General features: G+C 37.1%; 1 protein-coding gene across 3 annotated transcripts in view; it reads left to right on the top strand.

Moving 5' to 3' along the window:
* Positions 1–22,280, top strand: part of osbp2b (oxysterol binding protein 2b) — a 76,706-nt gene extending 54,426 nt beyond the window's left edge. For all 3 annotated transcript variants that reach the window (XM_048187489.1, XM_048187491.1, XM_048187488.1), the window contains 12 exons: positions 4,069–4,319; positions 11,558–11,756; positions 11,903–12,026; positions 12,996–13,062; positions 14,511–14,663; positions 15,159–15,404; positions 16,393–16,513; positions 16,775–16,878; positions 17,240–17,335; positions 17,547–17,731; positions 20,031–20,251; positions 20,426–22,280. In XM_048187489.1, coding sequence (XP_048043446.1) covers positions 4,069–4,319; positions 11,558–11,756; positions 11,903–12,026; positions 12,996–13,062; positions 14,511–14,663; positions 15,159–15,404; positions 16,393–16,513; positions 16,775–16,878; positions 17,240–17,335; positions 17,547–17,731; positions 20,031–20,251; positions 20,426–20,568 — 1,910 coding nt within the window. In that variant the 3' untranslated portion in view covers positions 20,569–22,280. The remainder of the gene's footprint in view (positions 1–4,068; positions 4,320–11,557; positions 11,757–11,902; positions 12,027–12,995; positions 13,063–14,510; positions 14,664–15,158; positions 15,405–16,392; positions 16,514–16,774; positions 16,879–17,239; positions 17,336–17,546; positions 17,732–20,030; positions 20,252–20,425) is intronic.
* The last annotated feature ends 1,408 nt before the right edge of the window (positions 22,281–23,688 follow it).

Raw genomic sequence — 23,688 nt, 5'->3', positions numbered from 1 at the left:
AAACGAAGAAGTGACTTGGTTTTTCTGAATGAGCAGCAGAACAATCAAGCATGAATATAATGTATTTAATATATGAAATTGATAATACAAAGGTTATACGGCTAAATAGACACAAGTACTACACATATATATAGAAAACGAAAGTAAAGTCAAGAAAACATAGGTGATCAAAACAAAAATTACAAACAGTTAAACCTTTGAGAGCCAGCAAGGAAACTCAGTACACAAATCTTAAAGAAGTTAATACTTGCATATAGGTTCGGGGGCTTTAGAGTTTCAGAGCGCTTGGTTTGGTAATTGGTCCTTCTTCAGGAGGGTGTTCTCCGGCGGGTTTTTCAAACGAGGTTTAAACTGAAGAGTAAAATAACCGGAAAATAAAGAAGAGAGTCCGAAAGAAAGTCCGTCTCCTAGGTGATGGAGGATGGCGAAGGCTTGACGACAGGAAAACTTGTGCAACGAGGAGACGCGTGTCATTGTTTTTTAAGGACAACAACCAGAACGCTTCCTTGGGACCGTCCGCCAATGATACGGGTGAAACTTTTCTTTGTCTTGTATTGCGGCTCGATTTGCATAATCTATGAAGTATCAGATCGGAGTGTATTTTCTTCACAGTACCATTAAAAATAGAACAATGCTTTTTACAGTAATGTGACATACCTTGTTGAATGAGGCATAAAGAGAGCTTTACAAAGAAACCAAACTTGTCAGGTGGGAAAGGCATACAAGAGAAGTTATAGTTTACAGTCATATTTTATCGTTAGAAATGACACTAGCACAACTACAGTAGCTAAACTTATACAGTAGGGATACCTATATGCAATTTGAAATACAACGGCAGGTACACTTAGGCATAGTCATATTTTGCACATACAATCTTCAATACGTGTTTGTGTGTGTGTGTGTGTGTATGTGTGGTGTGTATTGGGATTTGGCTGGTCTGGCATTTAACCCACATGAGGGATTCTTTTGAAGTCCCCAGAGCTAGGGACTGGGGTTCTCTGGTTAGTTTCTGACAGGGCCGCAAAGATGCCAAAATCCCAGTTTGCTTAGACCGGCTGGAGCCGATTCGTGATTTACATTCACCGTTCAGGAGGCTAAAAGCATTCTGAAAATTCCAAAGTTGGTTGACTCCGACGGATCTTATCCAGATGTTACAGTTTTATATCACCTTCACCAATGTGCAGATAAAATTTCAGTATCTATATTCACACATACTGTAGGCTGAAAACAGACTAATAATCTTTTCATGTGCTTTACTTTTTCACAGCACTTTATTTGTCAAAAGTAGTCATTTCTTTTTAGGTAAAGCATTACTTATGGACTTTAAATTAAAGTTGTGCGTTTGTGCTTCTACACTTCTAACTCTACATCTTATCCACAGATGAGTCTTGCCAGTTCAGAACTTATGTTTTCCACAGGGTCCCTGCGGATCCTTAAAAAGTCTTAAAAAGTCTTAAACACAAATTTCGGTTTTTAAGGCCTAAAAAAGTCTTAAATTGTATGGAATGTCTTGAATTTTCGCAAGGGAGGTATTAAATTCCGTATGGGACCGAGCGAGTGACATGTCTCCGTCCGGTTTTGTGTATTTTTAGACGCAATTTTATAACTGACCAGCGTTACCTTGAGGTCTTAAATATTTTTCGTAGCATTACCGCAAAACTTTCTATAGTCTGACAGACCCAATGACTGACTGATCATTGGACAGAAGATTTTTTTTTCTCGCGGCAGTTATTGCGTTGCGTCATCAAAGAGAATTGAGGTAGCAGGTAGCCTTATTAGGTAAGCGCAAATGTAATGATTTATGGCTCGAGAAAGAAGAATTCTCTTGGTGGTTAAGGCCGGTGCCGGTAAATGTCTACGAGGCAAACTGCAACGTTTGTAGAAAATGTTTTAAACTGGGTACAATGGGCATTACAGCGGTACGCACACGCCGAGCATCTAATGGATCTTTTGCGGTAATGCGACGGAATATATACGGAATTCCGTTTTTTTAGGTCTAAAATCATGACGCATGTGAATCATGCAGGTCAGTAAGATGTTTTATATGTTTTATGCATGTTATGTTTTATGTTTTAATACGTCAACGACGGAATGGTCCAGCGCCGCGCGGCGCCATCTGCAGGACAAAGGTCAGCAAAGATGTAGGAATATCTGATCAGAGCTGTACACGGATACACATTTTTAAATAAATCTCTTGTGTGTCAAAGCGACTGCAAGTGATTTTCGGTGCTGGAAATCCATATATCCTTTGCTGAAACAAACTCGTCATGGAGAGCGCAGCTCATGGTTGCTTAGTAACGGCAGACGCTACCGCAGCGCCCGAGCGCTTTGGAAAGGAGAAAGTGGCGCCGACGCGTTTTCCATGCGTTTTTAGACGCGACATGTGAACGGTCCCTAAAAGAGTTCAAATGGGTCAACGCGCCAAATGCGAGTAGAATCAGCGCTGAAACGTGTTACTCGTTCGGTAACTTTTTTATGAATGGTGGTGAGAATTAAATATATAATTTGCAACGGCTGTGATGTAATTATATAAAAAATGACGCGTCTGACGCGCTGCATGTTTGCTGTAACAGAAAGTGGTGTGTTTTCATTTTCGATTCACTGTAAATGCTACTTTGTTTGTGACGTTTAAATTTGGATTTGGGAATGCAACATTCGTCATTAGAATTGTTTATAATACTGTTGTTGTTTACAAAGAGAAGTTTCAGTGTCACATGATTCTTCAATGTTGATTTGCTGCTCAAGAAACATTCACTATTTATATTATCAGTGTTAAAATGCAGTTTTTGCTGCTTAACTTTTGTGGAAATCCAATTTAAACATTTGTGGCAGGATTTAAAAAATAGAAAAATTAATACTTTAATTCATCATACTTTAAAGTGATAAAGTGAGTGAAGACATTAAAAATGTTACAGAATATTTCTATTTAATAAATGCTTTAATAAATAATATATTTGATAAATACATGTAATAATTTCAAATAAATGCTGTTCATTGAACATTGAAAGAAAACTAACAAATATCACCATTTCCACAAAAATATGAAGCAGCACAATTGTTTTCAACATTGATAATAATTAGAAATGTTTCTTGAGCATCAAATCAAATTGTAATGATTTCTGAAGGATCATGTGACACGGAAGACTGGAGTAATGATGCTGAAAATGATCACAGGAATAAATTAAATTTTATAAAATACATATTTTTATAAAATATAGAAAACTTTTTTTTATTTGTAAGAATATTTCACAATGTTGCTATTTGTACTGTATTTTTGATCAAATAAATGCGGCCCTGGTGAGCAGAAGGGACTTTTTGATTTTTAAAATCAATAATTGTTTCCAAACTTTTCGCAGGTACTTTAATAATAACAATTCTATTAATACATTTGATATATTATATTATATTAATTATTATCATGATTATTAAATGCTGCTTTTTAATTTTACAGAACAATAATATGCATTATTACAATATATGACATATCTTTTAATGTGATAAATATATATTATTTAAAAAAAAAAGGTGCCCGGCGTGGCTTGGGTGCAGGGTCAGACTTTACTGCTTTTTTTTTATCTCTAGCTGATCAGTGTTTCCATCGCAGGTTTGGTCTTAAATTTCATGAAAGGTGGTATTAAAAAGGTCTTAAAAAGTCTTAAATTTAACTTGTTCATATCTGCAGATACCCTGTTTCCAGTTTATCAGGAAAACCATTTATATCTGAGAATTGCAGGTTTCTTAAAAGTTTAAAAACAAAAATTGTGTAGTCACTATCTATTCACCATCACAGTGTGTGCGTGTGTGTTTTGATGTAGGATGTTTGTGCTTTGTTTGCATAAGTGACTATGGTAATATCGACTGGGTAGCTGCCGTTGGGGCCTCAGCCACCTGTAAAATCAGCATTAATTAATGAGGGAAATTAGGAGGAGCTGTGCCCTCGACTCAGTAATGAGAACAGCTGGAAAACACATTGTGGGGACATTGTGCTCTTGGGATTTTTTTCTGTTTTTAAAAAGTCTAGTTTACCCAATAATGAAATTTACTTGTATTCCGTTTGTCTCTGTGTAGATGACTCGGCGGACGAGGAGCCCACGACTCAGTCAGACCACAGTGAGATCCAGGGCACTCTCAAGACTCTGGCCAGTAAGTTGGATGACTTGAGCACATGCAATGACCTGATAGCCAAGCATGGGGCGGCGCTGCAGCGGTCTCTAAGTGAGCTCGAGACCTTACGTGTGCCTCTGGAGGGAGGAGAGAAAATCAAGGCTGTCAATGAGAGAGCCACCCTCTTTCGCATCACCTCCAATGCTATGATCAATGTAAGTACAGAACTAACTTTCTGTTACCACAGAATTTCAGTTGAGTCAGGTTTTAATTACTGCTAGTTTGTGCATTTCAGTTTTAAATTAATCTTAATTCTAAGTGTATACAATATTGTTCAAAGGTTTGGGGTCAGAAAGATTTTTTTAAAGAATCATATACTTTTATTCAGCAAGGACACATTAAATGTGAAATGTAAAAAAAGACTTTTTATATTGTTACAAAAGCTTTTCATTTCTAATGCTGTTCTTTTGAAATTTCTATTCACCAAAAGAATCCTGATTTTTTTAATCGCATTTTCCACAAAAATATTAAGCAGCACTGATGTTTTCGACATTGATAATAATAAGAAATGTTTCTTAATCACCAAATGAGCATATTAGAATGATTTCTGAAGAATCATGTGACACTCAAGACAGGCTTCAGAAAATTCAGCTTTGCCATCACTGGAATAAATTACATTTTAAAATAATTTAAAATAGAAAACAGTTATTTTCACAATATTACTGTTTTTATTGTAATGTTTATAAAAGAAAAATGCAGCCTTGGTGAACAGAAGTCTTTTTCCCAAAACATTTACCAATTTTTGAATGGTACTAGATGTTATTAAAATGTGTATTCTAAGAATGTTATTTTTGGAGCTTAAAAAAATTTGTCCCCCAATTGAAACTGCACCTGAGAACTGCCTAACTTATATTTAGGACTGGTTGTGTTTAGTGTTTTTAATCATGGACAGTGTTTTCCTCGGCCCCTAATGCCATGGTCAATATGATTGAGCAATGTTCACATAGAGTGGGATGGAAGATTGTGGTTCATTCATCAAAATGGACAAAGTGGAACCTAATTCAGTATTAACTCTCTTACCCATAGTTCATCATGCAGACCCATGTGTGAAACTAGCTCCAGAAACAGCCGTTTTACTTTGAATCCTTTTCAGAGAAAATCACAATCTGTGTCTGTGTTCAAATTTCATGTTCAATGTGGCTCTAAAGTCAAACGTTGTTGCAAATACCTGGATTGATGATTGTTTTTCTTTTTTGTCTGTAATCAATGAAGGTAGAACTGGCTTCCACTGCTGTGATCAATACAAGCCTAGGAATAGCGCTCAGTTTTATGGATGTCCTTTGTGTCTCTGATTTCCTAAATCAAATTTTGGATAGGTATCACTACTCACAGTCATGAAAATCAATATTGGAGGTGATTTCGTCTTGTGTGTTCCCATTTCAACTTTGATGAACTTTACTGAACTCATCAGTCTGTGCCAAGCTTATACTACCATTCAAAAGTTTCACCATGGCTTTAATTATTTGATCGGTAATACAGTAAAAACAGTAATATTGTGAAATATTATTACAATTTAAAATGAATGATTTTGCATTGACTGCATCATAATTGTGATTGTTGGTACACCACTTAAATCCTCACAGCCAGACGTTTGTGTATCAGCATAAAGTCTGATCCACATTACTAGTAACTTATTCGGGCAGAGAAATGACAACTTTGACAAGAATTGGACTTCAGTCCAACATGCAAACAGAGCAACCACATTTTTTGAAACACAAGTAAAATGTGTCTTAATATTTTCTTATAAAGTAAGTTTGGAAATTTCCATGCTCATTTAGTTCATGTTAAAAATGTGGTTATGCAGATTTTTAGTGATGAGGTAACAAAAGCCATAGGAAAGAAGTGGCTAAACCGTTGGAAAAGTTTGGGAAAAAACTGATATAGAGCAAACTATCTGTACATGTATACCAATTTAACAGTCTTTAGATTTGTTTTCAGTGATGATTTCTATACAATTCCTGATGCATTGTTTTGTAAGAACCATTATAAGAATCTAACAGTTTCATTTCCTCACTTCTTGTATCAACCATTAGTCCTGCAGACAGCAGTCAAGACCTGAGAATTTGAGGTGATGTAACACAGATAAACATGCGAGATCTCTGTTTGATCAGCTGTGTGGACTCATCTTTTGTTCATCTGTGAAATGATTAATAGCCAGCTGAACAGAAATACACATGCATAATGAAAAGTGCTGAATAGCACTGTGGGTCCAGCTCATTAAAGCACTTGGACAGGCTGAGCCACAGCAGTTTTAATGAGAGGCAGAGGAAAACCATTCTGGTCTATGTGTGTGTGGTGTGAGGGATAAACAGATGATCTTATATTTAATACATATCTATATTTGAAACAAGGAGAGAGAAGAAAGGGATGTTTATCTTGTAGTCACCTGGTTCTCTGTGGCTTTAATTGATGTCTGTGATGTTTTACTGTACTCTTTGAAAAATTGGGGTTGGTACAATTAATTTTGTGAAATCTTTACAATTTAAAATAACTTTTTATTTCAGTATATATTAATGTGTACTTTATTCTTATGATGGAAAAGCTAAATTTTCAGCATCATTACTCCAGTTTTCAGTGTCACATGATTCTTCAGAAATCATTCTAATTTGCTGATTTGGTGCTCAAGAAACATTTCTTATTATTATCATCAATGTTGAAAACAGTTGTGCTGCTTAATATTTTTGAGGAAACTTGATAAAAAAAAAAAAATCAGGCTTCTTTGAATAAAGAACAGAATTTATTAAAAGTATAACATTTTTGTAAAGTTATAATTATGTCTTTACTGTCACTTTTGTTCAATTTACTGCATAAAAAATACTGACCCCTAGCTTTTGAATGGTAGTATATATCAGAATTGTGTGAAGTCCAGTGCACTGAAATGATTAGGGTAAATACAGGAAAAATGGGGCACTTTCTGATCGTTTGTTCTTGTTATTAAAATATGATGGACCTTTTAAATGAAAGACATTTTTAAAATACAAAAACTTTGTCCCACTTAACTTGTATTCCCCCTACTGAAACTGAGAGAAAGCAGCTGTTTGAATCTGTTTGTGCAGTGGCGCTAAAAAGTAATTGGACTCTTAAATCACATTTAAAAATCTCTTAATCTCTTTGCATTATACAACAAAATATCAAATGAAGTGGCATTTATTTTTATATTACATTAGTGAAACACATTTATAGCAGATACAATGAACTACGACTGTGGTTAGCCTGCGAGGACACCTGTGTGAACCCCCAGAAATCACATTAAGACCAGTTGTTTAAAAGTCTTTGCAAAATGGCTTAGATCAGAGAAAAGATCTAGCATAATTGGTCTGCAGATGCCACTAAGTTTGATATTTTATCCACTATAAAGACATTTAGACATTTTTAAATGTTGTTGTTAAGTGAAAATCTGTCTAGATTCTAGACATATGTTGAAGTATTATTGAAAATCTCACTGGGCATTTCTCTAAGTTCAGTGAACCATCTATCAATTTTACACACAAAATCACATGACTCTCCCTCCCCCTCAACTATTTTAAAGAGCATTTTCTTTTCTATATGAGGATGTACGACACACATATGCGTGTCTTTCCTCTAAACTCTTCCTGAAGTCACGAGCAGTCTGGGGCCCGGGCCTCACTCAGCAAAAAAAAAGGGGAAGCGTTGCTTATGTTAAAGGTGAGGATCTGTAGTTTCATGAACGTGTTAGAAAGCCGCAGTCACATGCTGAGTGTAGCACAGAGGATCCTCTATCACAGCACAGCTCTCGGCGCTCAGTGCTGACAGGAGTCAGGTAAGTGCTGGGGTTTGTGGACTTTAAAGGAACAGAGTGTGTGGAAGTAGGATGCCAAGAGTGCATAGACCTATACTATTGCTTTTGAACTATGTTCTGTACAGAGTCTAAAATTAGCACTTGCAAGGCGCCAAATGTGAGTAAAAATTGGCTTGGTGAGTGAATAAAACTCGTGAGTTGGCTGGAAACTTTATTACGGACTACAATACAGTTTAGGTTGAAATGTAAGAATGGTTTTCTGATGTTTTTTTCCTCCCATAAATCCATGTGGCAGTGTATATGTGGAATATTCCTCACTTTAATGCCACCAAAATGAAAATGTGAGAATCTAACACACTTACAATGTCCTTTTCTCTGTGTTTTTATGAAGTGCATGGAAATTGAGAATGGGTCATCTTTTGTACGTATGATTCTGTGACAGTGACCTGTCATTTATATGCAATGAAAAAAACAGCTAAATAATCCCTTTGAAAGGACAAAATTTTTTTTTTAATTAAAAAAATGCAAAATACATTTTCATGGCCAGTAAAAATATTTAGCATTTAAATATTAGTTTTTAGTATTAATTAAATATTTAAAAATAAATGGAGAGATTCTTTCCAAAGCAACTTACACTGTATAAAGCTATACGTATGTTCATTCAGTGTGAATTGAACCCTTGACTTTGGCATTACTTGTCCCAAGCTCTACTGTTTCAACTACAGGATCTTATACCTTTCTCAATTTATCTGACAATGGCAGGTGTGGCAAAAGGTGAATTTTGGACATTGATTCTGTGCCTGTTTTGTTATAAACTGAGCCTGTTATGTGTTTGCATGGTTCTTGATAAATCCAGCACACTGGTGTCTGTCAGATTAGTGTCATTGTGCCTCCACAGGAGACAAGGGAGATGGACAAAGAAACAGCGATCAAGAGAGAGTAGAGTCGAAAGATTTCACTGACAGCCAGAGGCAGCGGCACTGTAAAAGACGTGATTGGTTGTGACTGCGAGTTGCCTTAATGATTTTGTGGCTGTACTGTAGTCTCAGTTATTAACATGATTGATGAGCTCTGATGAGAGAGACGCTCTCACATATACTGAGTTTGATTTCAAGAGGTATTTTTAGTGAAACCTATGTGTGGTGTTGGTTATTATTCTTAATAATTAGGAAGAAACATGCCATTTGTCATACATTGCACTATATGTAGGGGGAAAAGTTGCAAGGTTTTCATGTTTCAGTGCTTATATGAAACTATCGGAACAGAATAATTTAATTGAGATGAATAATGACACTATATTGTCTTCTGCAGAGCTGCCTTATAGATGTAATTATAAATAAATGTATAATAATTTTGCAACATTGACAGTTTTTTTCCTGTTTATTTCTGTAAAGCTGATTAAAGCAATCTGTATTGTAAATAGACCACAAGATTAAATAGGGAGCAAATGGAGACATTTTCTTTGTTCTGCTGAAAAAGACTTTAGTAATTTGAAGATTTTTTTTTTTTTTTTTAGAAACATCTAAATTAAAGCTTATACTTAACCATAACCATGTCTGCTAAGGTTTAAAATCGCAACCTCTGACCAATAACATTTTCCTCTGGGTACAAGCATGTGACCATGCATGTCACTGACCAAGAGTAACCTCTCTTACATGCTTCTATTGCTCAATACTTCTAGTCAGACTCAACTAAAAAAACATGACTCAGCCCATAGACAGTCTGTATGTTTGTGTGTTTCTGAACGTGCACTGGCCATCAGATTGATTCTTTCACTTCTGCTTTCAGTTTAACCATTAGAGCTACAAGCCATGATTCATTTCATAAACTCTGATATTTCTGTCATATCTAATTTATTAGATGTTGTGAGACACTTCATTGGTTGTGAGACTTTTCACAAACAATACAATAAGAACAATAAACAAAAGTCAGTCAGGAGAGAAAATAGAAGAAATGCAGAGAAAGAGGAAGACAGAGAGAGGAAGGTGTTTCCATGATCTCTTCCTGTGGGGACCATTTTTATGAGGGAGACCAGAGCAGTAATGAGGAAGCAGGTGAATTCATGTGTGGCGCTTGCGGCAAGAGGACAGATAAGATCCCTAGAGAATTTGGGAACCAGGATTATCGTGATGGAGATAGGGAATGAGGGAAAACAGAGACAATGAGAATGTGGAGGCATCATTTGCTCCACACCTCTGGAATCAATGATTTTGGCTTATGATGATATATTTTAAAATTAGAAATATGGAATTTACACCTATATACAAAGTTTTGTCATGAGACTCTAGATGGCGCAGGCTCATAACTCCTTAAAGGGTTAGTTCACCCAAAAATGAAAATAATGCAATTTATTACTCACCCTCATGTCATTCTACACCTGTAAGACCTTCGTTCATTTTCGGAACACAAATTAAGATGAAATCTTGAGGCCTGCATTCACAGCAATGGTACTTCCTCTCTCAAGATCCATAAAGGTAATAAAAACATATTTAAATCAGTTCATGTGACTTCAGTGGTTCAACTTTAATATTAAAAAGTGACAAGAATATTTTTTGTGCACCAAAAAAAACTAAATAACAATGTTTTAACAATATTTATTTCAAAATGCTGCTTCATGAAGCTTCTGAGCTTTACGAATCGAATCAGTGATTTGGATCGCCAAAGTCACTTGATTTCAGCAGTTTGGTGGTTTGATTCACGCTCCGAATCGCTGATTTGATTCGAACTGATTTAAATATGTTTTTAGTACCTTTATGTACCATTGCTGTGAATGCAGGCCTCACTGAGCCATCAGATTTCATCAAAATATCTTAATTTGTGTTCCGAAGATGAACGAAGGTCTTACGGGTGTAGAACGACATGAGGGTGAGTAATAAATTACATTATTTTCATTTTTGGGTGAACTAACCCTTTAACCCAATCTGCTTGCTATTACATAATTCTCTATAGGGCACAGCTGATTGGTTCCCGCTGTATTGGTAGCCAGTGAGCTTGCTGCTCAACATTCAAATTCTGGCCTATTGTTTGCTGTAGTAATTTGCAGCTCACTTTCAGAAACCCTTCACCTTCCCCAGCTCCACCTGTATAGACCTGCTACAGAGGTGATTCATGTTTGCTTGTACAGCAGCAGCAAGTCTTACTTGCTCATAGCTGCATGTCGTGTATTGCCAGTGGCAAGTTCTGTATTTGCTTTGCTTTGCAGCAATAACAGCAGCAGCAGTGTAGCAGATCTGTTCCGGCAAGACCAAACTCATTAACATTGTCATAGTCATCACCATGCCAAACTCTCAGAGAGTTGTCATGTCAGAAATATATATATATATATATATATATATATATATATATATATATATATAGTTCAGGTGTATGCGTTTGAAAATACAGTAAAGGTGGTTATTATATTTTTATTAAAAAATTTTTTAAGGATTATCTGGATCAGATGTGCGAATTATATTCAAGATATACATTTATACGTTTACATGATACCGGTTCGTGCACTCCCGGGGAATGCTCTACTGTTTCAGCTCAGTGGTTTGATCAAAACGAGGTTGATCATGGAGGCAGATCTTTAGTTTGTGTTGATTTTTTTGTTTGTGTTGATGTTTAACCCGTGTCTCATATCTTCCCGCGCAGGCGTGCCGAGATTTCTTGGACCTGGCAGAGAGCCACAGCCGCAGATGGCAGCGAGTACTTCAGCATGAGCGAGAGCAACGCACCCACCTGGAGGAGACCATCGAGCAGCTAGCCAAGCAGCACAACAGCCTGGAACGAGCCTGGAGAGAGGCTCCTGCGCACGCCGTCAACACGCCCGATACACCCACCACTGACACGGGTGAGGCGCTGGAGCCCGTGATCATTCATAAATTAATATTACAGAACTGAATGAGCTTAGTTATGAGACATGACTTGTGTTGCTAACATGATAAACCACCATGATTGCTGTAGTGATACTGGACCTGTGTTTTTATGCTCGTACAGGAGTGAGTGAAAGGCCCCGGAAAGAGGAAGCGAGTGATGAAGATGAGGATACAGAGTATTTTGATGCCATGGAGGACTCCCCTGCCTTTATAACAGTGACTGCCACAGACCCCTCTCAACACAGGTCAGCTTTATCCCACTTAACCCAGAAATGAAAGAAAAAAGAAAATCATACAGGTTTTTCAACAGCATGTGAGTAAATAAATCATGACAGAATTGTTTTTGTTTGGGTGAACTATCACTAGAAGTGTTGTTCTGCCAGGTGGTTTTAAACACGTGACTAAAGGATAATGACACTGATCTAGAGGTCTGCATTCCCACAGAATTCCCATGGGAGCCTACACTAAATGTCTAAGCGGGTACAGGCGGCATTCATTTAAGTGGAGGGTTAGAGAAAGGCAGAGAGGGAGTCTGTGAGAAAGCAGAGAGTTTAAAAAATAGTAGTTAAAAAATTTATTTTTATTAACAATTAATTCAAAATACATTTCTTAACCCACATTTCCACTATCTTCGACAAACAACAGGCCAGAAGTCTAAAATAGAGAGTAGTGTGGGAGATGCGCGAAAACCTGCTATGGTTTTCTTTCAAAAGTATTGGCGGTCATTTGTTTTTTGTGTGTGTGTATATTCATACATTCACTGTTTATTCAGTATACCATTGTGAATAAGCAGAGGATAATTCTGCTTCAATTTTAAAGATTTGTTTGACTGCCACAAGGCTTTGAAATGCAACAGTCATACACAAATTTCAGAGATAGTGAAAAAGTTGGCTTAGGTTCTCTACTCTCGGTGACCTGACAATGTGTAGTAATACAATATCCTTAACGAGTCTTTTTGTCAGTATATTTAGAGTATTACGAACACCTGTGAGGTACGTATTTATTTATTTTTTGCTCATTAGGGAACAAGAAATAAAATGTGAGAAAATTATACCTAAATTATGTAGGAATGGATGGGAGCAAAAACATTTGATATAAAAAACTGATCTGGTCCGAGTAAAGGGCTCTTTGCTGACTGCATGATGGATTAGCAACTCCAGATATCTTTATTCCATGAATCAAATACAATGTCTCGCTCTTTCTTGTCCGTGCAGGCGTTCTCAGAATAATCTCAGTGGTGCTAGCGGAGGACAGCCCAGTGACTGGAACCAGGAAGACAATGTAAGTATGGCATGAAGCAAGAGCCTAAAATCATATACGGATCATATATGGTGGGGCCAAAAGACTACAATGAAAATCTCAGATTCCAAATCTAAATTTAAAAGGCCAACAACCCAAATAGTAAGACATTATGAAATACTAAAACAAATTCATTTGTCACCAGGCCTTGAAATTTTGTCTGGCTATCACCAGACCAAGCTCAATTCAAAATTGAACATTGGTCTGGGGAGTTTGCTATGTATTTCCTACTGCACAAGAGGCGTCATCAACGAGCATTATTCACGCAATTGGATAGTCCTTCAACCAATCAGATCAACGATCCGGGTGACGTACTTTGCAGAGCGACGCGAAAACTCCAGACAGGTTTAGTTTGTAACATTGATCAGTGGTTTGCAGAAGCAGCAATGGCATAGAGCGATTTTTGCAGGTTGTGCAAAAAACATGAAAGTGATCGGTATTTACACCCACTCGAGCGATTTGTTTTGCTAAACTAAAGAAGTCATTTAGCATCGTTGAGAGGTTAAAAGGAATTGGATTGACTGTCGTGCGAGAGACGTCATCGTGTTATACCCGCCCAGGGGTGCGTTTCCCAAAGCGAACTATGGTCGCAAGTTCCGTCGTTACCAATAGAGTTCAATGGGACTTACGACCATGGTTCACCAACGATGCTTTCGGGAAACTCACCCCAGAGCCATAGAAAGAGCTCTGTACCCGCCAATAGCGAGCAAGGTGGATAAGCCAGTCTGTGATTGGTTCCCGCAAAAGTGTAACAGATGCAGCAGAAATGAATGTACGGGTTTCCAGACTGAGTTGCCGGGCGAAATCAAATCGCTGGCAGATCAGGCTGGGTTTACCCAGTCTACTTGAAATTTGTTTTCGAAAAAGAAAACTTTGTAATGAAACATTATGCACCTATAGACTGAACATGTAATACGCATGCACATGACATCACCTTTCTCACAAATCCTCGTTTTTGTAGTTTACACAGAGACAATAATGGTAGTTTTAAAAAAATCTGCACTTTGAAGCCAGTTTTCAAAAGTTTGCATTTTCAGGCCACCATAACACAGGTAAGTGGTGTAAATAAACGGCCAAAACACATAAAAAGTTTTCCGTTTTTAGTTGAAAGTGGTGTTGTGTAAACGCCCCCTCAGTGTGACTGCGAGTGTTTCCTCAGGCGGTCTGTGTTCATCACAGGCTCACACAGCTGTTGTTCATCTCAATTAACCGACTCTTAATTAACTGATATCTGCTCTTCTTCAGCTCTTGGTGATTCATTTTCTGAGACAGATGGAGTATCAGTCAGCTGTCAGTGTTTATGTTATGTTCCTCAAGGGCAGTCAGGCCCTTCAAATAATGTCTTTTAGCACAAACACATTACACATTTCTGATGCTTTTTTAATACAAGCACTCTTGTCTATTGTCTTGTCTTTCTTCTTCTTTTTTAGTGTTCTGTGAGCAGTAATGATTTTTCAGGGAAAGAGTTGCAGCCTCACAGGAAGAGGCGGACCCAGATCCCAGAGAAACCCAACTATTCGCTCAATCTGTGGAGCATCATGAAGAATTGCATTGGCAAAGAGCTCTCTAAGATCCCAATGCCTGTAAGTTGCATACTGAATCAATTACTTTCCTATGTGTATATGTTTTATAAACAATTTGACATCATTCGTGATATCTCATATTGAGGAAATGTTCCTGCAAGATTAGAATCAGTGGATTGCAGATCATTGAGAACAGTAAGCAAAAAGAGTCCAGTTGATAAACAATTTGTATGTACACTACCATTCAAGTTTCAAATTCATTTTTTTTTAAAAAGGCAAAAAATACAAAGCTAAAGCTACCACAACTTTTTTTTAAGGTATTACATGTAGTTAGATGCTTGCATTCATCATTCTACTTTAATTTAAAAGCAAACATGTCAGAGGGGTCTGTGGTTTCTAGACACAATTTTGTGACATTGTAGTATTTCCCTGGCTCACTGTCTTACTACATACAGTACCCAACAATACGTACTATACTATCACCAGCAAAGTGCATAAGATGAAGAATGTGAATTGGGACACAGCCAAGGTCTCTTTCTCTCTCTCTGTGTCCAGGTGAACTTCAACGAGCCCCTGTCCATGCTGCAGCGCTTGACGGAGGATCTGGAGTACTACGAGCTGCTGGATAAGGCGGCGCGCTGTGAGAACTCTCTGGAGCAGATGTGTCTGGTCGCAGCCTTCTCCGTCTCCTCGTACTCCACCACAGTGCATCGGACGGCCAAGCCCTTCAACCCTCTGCTGGGAGAGACCTATGAACTGGACCGCCTAGAAGAATTCGGCTACCGTTCCCTCTGTGAACAGGTCAGTGTTAGAGTCAAACGGTCTGTAATACATATATGGGGAAAGCTATTTGTTATTTGGCTAGTGCAGGACATATGTGCACTACAGTTCAAAAGTTTAGGGATAGTAAGCTTTTTGAATGTTTTTGAAAGAAGTCTCTTATGCTTACCAAGACTGCATTTATTTGATCAGAAATACAGAGAAAACAGCAATATTGTGAAATATTATTACAATTTAAAATAACTGTTTTCTATTTTAATGTATTTTAAAATTTAACTTGTTCCTGTGATGGCAAAGCTGAATTTTCAGCAGCCATTACAACTTCATTGTCACATGATCCTTAAAAATCCTTCTAATATTCTGATCCATTTTGATCCCAGTTGTGCTGCTTAATATTTTTGTGGAAACCGTGATACATTTTTTCACTATTCTTTAATGAATTGAAAGGTCAAAAGAACAGCAGTTATTTAAAGTAGTTTTTTTGTTTTGTTACAAAAGTCTTTACTGTCAGATTTGATTCATTTAATGCATCCGTGCCTAATAAAGTATTAATTTCTTTCAAATAAAAAAACAAATTCCAAACTTAGTTTGAATGCTGTCTTCAGTTCATAAGTGCAAAAAGCAACAATATCAAAGTCAATCATGGTATCATGAAAATGACATTTACAGTTCATTGTGTTAATTCATTTAGCTGACACTTTCTTCCAAAGCAGCCTATAAATGAGGAATTTAGCAATGAGAGAGGAAATGAGGAATGAAGCAATTTATCATTAAGGAGCTAACAGTGTTACTGTGTCACAGCACTGATTTTCAGTTACCTTCAGCCATCACTGGAGATGCTTCTCATGCAAGGTTTAGTGCGTGGAGCGTAATGATGGTTGAAGGTGACTGTGAGAATACCAGAATAACCCATAGAAAGTCTACAAATGTCTAAATGAATAAAGAGATAGCATCCCCTAGTGGTGTATTTTATATACAGCTGGGCTGATATATTCCTATAATCTCTTAGGTCAGTCATCATCCGCCAGCAGCCGCTCATCATGTGATGTCACAGCGAGGCTGGACCCTGTGGCAGGAAATCACCATCGCTAGCAAGTTTCGTGGCAAATACCTCTCCATCATGCCTCTGGGTAAGTCTCACTATTTCACTGTTCTTCATACAAACAAATGTACACATACACAAGGTTCTTTCATGAAAGTAATACAAAATTCACGCAATATTTCTTGGATGTCATATTGTTAGAACGATGAATTATGAACTAACTGTCCGATCTGCTTAGTTGTATGTCATCTAAGAGGATCAGACTCTCATTTTGATTAGCACACACACACACACACACACACACACACACACACACACACACACATTGATTTTGTCTCTGTCTAACCAGGTGCGATCCACCTGCAGTTTCACGCAAGTGGAAACCACTATGTTTGGCGTAAAGTCACCTCCACCGTGCACAACATCATCGTGGGCAAACTGTGGATTGATCAGGTTGAACTTCTGACTCTATTAAACATGTAATATAAAATATGATTAACAGATGTTTCTGTAGCTCATTTCAAATATTCGAAACCTAGAAACATCAAGAAAAACGGTTTTACTTTTTTGTATTTTTCTAATCCGGTGGTTCTCAATTTTTGTGATGTCCTCTTCAGAAACTTCAGAACAGACTAAAACTGACAAAAACCATTTTGGCAATTGAACAATTCAGCCAATTAAGTTTGTAATTAAAAAAACATTTTTCAATATCAAAAGCTTTATTGAAGAAAAACACATACCTCCATGAACCCCATATTTTGAGAACCACTGGGAAGTCTTTCTCTCTTTTCATGTAATTATTTCTTTGTTTTAGTCAGGAGATATTGATATAGTCAACCACAGGACCAAAGAGACCTGTCAGCTCAAGTTCTCTCCCTACAGTTACTTTTCAAGAGAAGTCCCACGAAAGGTATGTTTTGGACTGAAATTGTCTACAAATTGTCCTTTTCCTGTCCTTCTCCCTGTGAGTTTTACTGAGAGCAGATAAGAGCCAGTTTGAATTTGTGTCATGGCTAAACCATCTTTCTATCCTGCTCTGCCCACTCTCTCCATCTCTTCAAGCTTCTGTAGTTCAACCCCAGAGCTTGTTACCCTTGTTCTCCTTGTTCTTCCACTGTAAGGTCACAGGGGTGGTGATGGATAGTGATGGCCAGGCCCACTACATCCTGTCAGGCACATGGGACGATAAGATGGAGAGTGCCAAGATCGTGCAGAGTAGCAGAGGAAGCAGCAGCTCTGAGGGCAAACAGAAGACGGTCTATCAGACTCTCGCACCCAAACTGCTGTGGAAGAAATACCCTCTACCGTAAGACACGTCAAATATTGCACTTAAAAGGGCAAAATGTATGTTCAGTGTGCTGTATAGTATTAATGTCTGGCTTGTAATGCAACTCAATTTTTCATATTAGATCAGTAAATTTCTTACATAACTACTGACAGAACTACCAAACTACCTCCCAATCCACTGAACTAACTCCCTGCATACTGAACAACCAACAACCCTACCTATCGACTACATACCAAACTAAGTCCTAAGGGTAGTTTGTTTAGTAGGTGGGTAGTTGTAAATAATATGTCAATTTCGCTGCTAGAGGTTGCTTATTCAAAACAAAGGTGTAGCTTGATGACGCCTTGATTTCGCACAATCATGGGAGGTGTTGCCTTCACGTCTACAGCTGGTGGAAAAGAATCCGACAGGACTCGGACAGAAATCATATTCATGGATGAGCTAATGTATTAAATATTTATTAACATTACTGTAGTATGAAGCAGGGTTGAAAGCTGTTGGAATGGGACGAGGCCGCTGGAGCGATTGCTAATGAGAGACAAGCGCGACACACGGCTCGAGAGCAGTGGAGCTTTTATTATGCCGCGGACGAGCGCTTCTGCTTCTTCCGGTCATGCGTAGGTGGAGTATCGCAACGCTGTGGTATCATATTAGATACATTTATGTGTTGAAAGCTCTGCGGCAACTATGAGACACTTGTTGCACACTGTAGTAAGCTAGATCGATATTAGGCATGGTAAACCATGGTACTCATGGTAAATCAAGAAAACGAGATTTAAACAATAAGACTTACTGTGTTGAGCTATATAACATTGATTAGTTTTCTGTCGATGAATGTATCCAAACAGTTGCTCGCATGTCTAATAAAAACACATAATATATTATAGCGTCTTAGGTGTTTCATGGTTTCTACGAAAATACAACTGGAAATCAAGGGGAACGCGGGTGTGATGACATTAGCACAGTCCGTGTCCTGGTTAAAATTACATATTTCTCTGGATTTAAACATTCTTAGAAACATTTGAGATAATCCCAGGTAGCAGCAATGATTGAAACAATGTTAAATCAATGTTAATTTGTCAGCGTTAACCGCATTGAATCAATATTACTTTTGTACCTGGAATTAATGTTGAAAAATTTTTGAAATTTCAACAAAAAATCAATGGTAATGGCATTGAATCAATGTTACAATGTGATGTTGGTTCAACATCATGCTTGCACTCAGAAAAAAGAAACCAGAAACAATGATGATCAAGTGATATAGTGTTCATCATCATAAAGCAAAATCATTTGTTAATGTACTCCTGACAAAAAGTGTAGATTTGCTCTTAAAAGATTACATTTACCAATACTTTCTTGCCACAGATCAGACATTGTGAATCTTGAATTTTAAAGTGCACTTTTTTTTTTTTTTTTTTTTTACATCTTTAGACACACAGACATCAAGAATTAGCATATAAATCTCAACAATGGTTACATGCTTCATGACGCAATGCATGCTGGGAGTCATGACTCATGAGTTGTATACTATAGTGGCTCCCAGCATGCATTGCGGCATGAAAGATAGCAGACCACAAACTCACACAATAAACCGAGTCAAGCTGCAAACTAAAGGAAACACTGACCACCAAAATGGTGACCAAACATTTTCAATAAAACATCAACATCTGAACCTCAGTTAATTCTCAAAAAGAACTTCTGCTAAGATCTTGAGAGATTTATTTAATTTTATTTTCTGTTGATTTCAGGCTGTGTGGCTTTAATTCAGTTGTAGTTGTGTTTCATTTTCTGAGAGTACAAGCATGATGTTGAACCAACATCACATTGTAACATTGATTCAATGCCATTACCATTGATTTTTTGTTGAAATTTCAACATTTTTTCAACATTAATCATGGGTGCAAAAGTAATATTGATTCAATGCGGTTAACATTGACACATTAACATTGATTTAACATTATTTCGATCATTGCTTGCTATCTGGGATGTAAGTACACAAGTCAACAAAATATATAACATTGTTCTATTGGTTTTTGGATATTTTAATCCAAAAATCGTACATATTTTGCCTTTAATTTGGCAGACAAGTAGTAGTTACTTAACTGCTTACATATCATACTGAACTACCTACCTAACAGACTCATTACCGACAGAACTAACTACTTTCTTCACTACTTACTTACCCACCAAACTAACTAAAGATGTAGTAAGACCTTGCACAACAGATGCGATTCTCTATGATTATTTCACATGCATTTGTTTCATTCTTTCATTTATTTCTCTGTTTGTTTCTCATTCTCCTCTCTCCATCACTCAGAGAGAATGCTGAGAACATGTATCATTTCTCCTCTCTGGCTTTGACCCTGAACGAGGAGGAGGAGGGTGTGTGTTTGACGGACAGCAGGCTGAGGCCGGACCAGCGGCTGATGGAAGCGGGACGCTGGGACGAGGCCAACGCAGAGAAACAGAGGCTAGAGGAGAAGCAGAGAGCTACGAGGAGGAGGAGAGAAGCTGAGGCCTCTGAGGCCGTAGATGAAGGTGAGCGGAGGTCAAAGGTCTCCCTGTGAAATTTTGTTGGGTTTCATTCCTCAAACACCTATACCACTAATACCATTAAAATATAAATTCCAGTTATCAACCACAACAGTTTAGTCCCAGCAGACTGATCTTAGGCTGTTCTTCTGGTGATTTTATTGTTGTTTTGTGTTCCAGGACGAGACTTTGAGGGCTACAGGCCACTGTGGTTCCACCAGAGGACGGATGAATTGACAGGAGAGACTATCTACGTTTATAAGGGCGGTTACTGGGAGGCCAAAGAAAGACAGGACTGGAATATGTGTCCTGAGATTTTCTGAACGCACAAAACACTTGACTAACTCTGCAGATAGACAAAGACAAAAGGGGAATAAACCCTCTACATGGACTCATCAGGGCCTTGGGTCTGCAGAGGTAGTGGAGACAGGTTGTCAACACCTGTGTGTGTGTGTGTGTGTGTGTGTGTGTTTGCGGCCCAATGACATATATATATATTTGCCCGACTTATAAACAGACTCTAAAATGGGAGAATGGAAAAATGTTCTCTCTGTTGTTCACCTCAAAGACGAGTGTGTGAGAGAATTGCGCAGTTGAACTCTTATAGCCAAGTGCCGCCCCAGTTTATCTTCCAAAGCAAATCAGGTTCTTTTTATTCAGACCAACCTTATCACAAATGCACTTTCCTCTATTCCCAACATCTCTTACCGTGAAGTACAAGGCACTGAGTCTTGTTTATGAGTTCATATCAATGACACTCCTCCCCCTCCTCTGCTGGCCAGGACAAAACATGAAGAAACTTGCATATGAAGGAGAGGAGAATCAACACAATGCAACTGCAACATTTATGTGAATTATCTGAATGTTCAGCTTGTGTACTACTCTACATTTCTTATCAACAATACCATATTTGGGCAAAGGAAGTTCTTATATTTACATATCCCAGAGAATAACAAAAGCCTGATTGGGCTCTTTTATTGAACACTCAGCTAAAGACTTTCTCCCTGGCTCCGCCCACTTTGCATAGCTAATGACAGATAAGCTTCATGTCATGTCATGTCATGTCAGTTAGCCAATGAGCTTCAGACAAGCATTAAAAGAGCCCTTGATTCTGTGCAGGTAATCTGACAGAAAAGTTTTACATCCATGAATTGTCATGCACATTAATTAGCTGCTTCCTGCATTGGTTCGGTGGAGCCCCCAGTGGTCATTTCCATGTTACTGTGACTGCCACAGTACAATGCATAGCAATGCAATTATATATATATATATATATATATATATATATATATATATATATATATATATATATTTTTTTTTTTTTTTTTTTTTTTTTTTTTTTTTTTTTTTGTACAATCAGGATACTTAATGAATGAATGAACAATCAACCAATAAAATTAAACAAGTCACCATGTTTGACTTTCTCAGAGGACATAGCAAACAATTATCCATCCACAGTACAAAGTGTGATACTGAAAACACAAGCAAAGTGCTGGCTGACCTTGTTTTGTGTTTATAATATGCTTGTGTTTATTAGCAGTAGAGATTTGATTCAAAACATGCCCAAGTGTTCCTGAAGAAGGGGACTGCTGTATTTCACATTGCAATGTGGTGATAGAGAAGGGAAGCACATTGTATATTATCATCTTTTTGAACTGGTAATTTCAGTATCCCTGTAACACAAAATTAAATTTCATATTGAGGTTATAAACCATCATTAGGACTCAGGAGTGACAAATTTCAGTTTTGCAGATATTTCCATTGCAAAGTTGTAATAACTTAAGTTAGACTTGCAGAATAAAATCCTCAGTATTTTTTTAATGTTAAAAAAGTCTTCGGGACCTGATATCACTGGAGATAAGGTCTCGCTTTATTTCTGATTGCTGTCAAGAATGTAGAATTAGGCTTCTTTGCACTCACGCCACCATATGTATATTGTGATAACCATATTATTATTACTACTATAATTATGATGGATACAAAAGTAATGATGCCATGCCATCCTAATAAATGCTGTGTTTTGGTAAAAATCTGACTTTTAACTAAGATGTTTACTCTTTTAATTTAAAATTATCCAGCTAGTCAGAATTTCATTTTTGACAAGCTGTCAATGTATTTATTATACATGTTAATATTTTATATTAAAACACACTGACTTGCATACTGGCAGGCACTTTTTATGTCTGTATACATTTGCTAGGAATATTTTTTTACCATACAGAATGAATGAAGGGACATTTTTCATTACCAGGCTGTTCTGGAGATTTTCTGACCTCTGAACACAGAAAGACGCACGTAAGGCAAGGCAGGGTAAAATCAGCTTAAATCTTTGTTACATGATGTGGTATTATAGTAGATTGTAATTTCAGTATTGGATGAATCAACTGGACTGGAATGTGCTGAATGATTTTACAAGTAATCGTTTATGAATTCACTAATTAGGAATAAATAAGTGATGTTAAATTTGTCTTACAAACAACAGAAACTCTCTTTAGTGACACTGTGAAAAACTTTTGCTTAGGCATATGATCATATTTTCAAGTTGCGATAATTGCTAAAGTTTTTATCACGGTATAGGTTATTAACACAATATTGAAATAAGTTGCAAAAAAGTGTCATACTATTAAAGGTTTAATAAGGTTTTTTCCTTAGAACATTTAAATACAATAAAGCAATACACAAAAGTTTCAAACAGAAAAGTGCAAACGCTTTATAAAAAAACAGTAGGTAATGCTTTACAATACAGTCTCTTTAGTTAACGTTAGTTAATGCATTAATGAGCAATAGCTCCTGTACATTTGTAACAGAAGTAATTATTCTTTAACGTTAGTCAAAAAATACAACTGTTAGTAAATGTTAGCTCAGGATTATTAAATAAAAGTTACAACTTTTGATTTAAGAATGCGTTGTTAAATGTTGAAATTAACATTAACTATGATTAATGTTTTAATGTACAATTTTTCATTGTCAGTGTATGTTAACTAATGAATTCATGTTGACTAATGGAGCCTTAATGTAAAGTGTGACCAAACAATAAAGAATCAGATTTTCAAACAATAGGCATGCTGTAGTCCAGATTAAAATGCAAAAATGTTTAGGTTTGAAAATAAATAGCCTGTTAATTCTAAGTATTTAAGTATTCAGTGCTGCGAGGAACACAAATGTGAATGCAAAAATCTGAATGGCTGTTTAAAATAAATACTGTTCAGAAAAAGAAAGTAGCGCAGCAGCTTTATTTACGGGGAACATTTCTGCTGTTCCATCAACGCCATCTTCTGTCAGCGCGTCTCCTTCACTCGTTCTGCCATCCGTGTTGGGCTTGTTTACATCAGAGTGTGAGCAAGCCTCTTTGATGAAGCATACAGCGGTGTGTATTTTAACCAGATGATGTAAAAAAAAATATTCTTAACATGCCTTCTAAAAATTGCAATAATTCGTAATAA

Source organism: Megalobrama amblycephala, linkage group LG4 (genome assembly GCF_018812025.1).
Source record: "Megalobrama amblycephala isolate DHTTF-2021 linkage group LG4, ASM1881202v1, whole genome shotgun sequence".
NCBI classification, from domain to species: domain Eukaryota; kingdom Metazoa; phylum Chordata; class Actinopteri; order Cypriniformes; family Xenocyprididae; genus Megalobrama; species Megalobrama amblycephala.
Note: the sequence above shows the minus strand (reverse complement) of the source record. Positions and strands in the feature narration are given on the sequence as shown.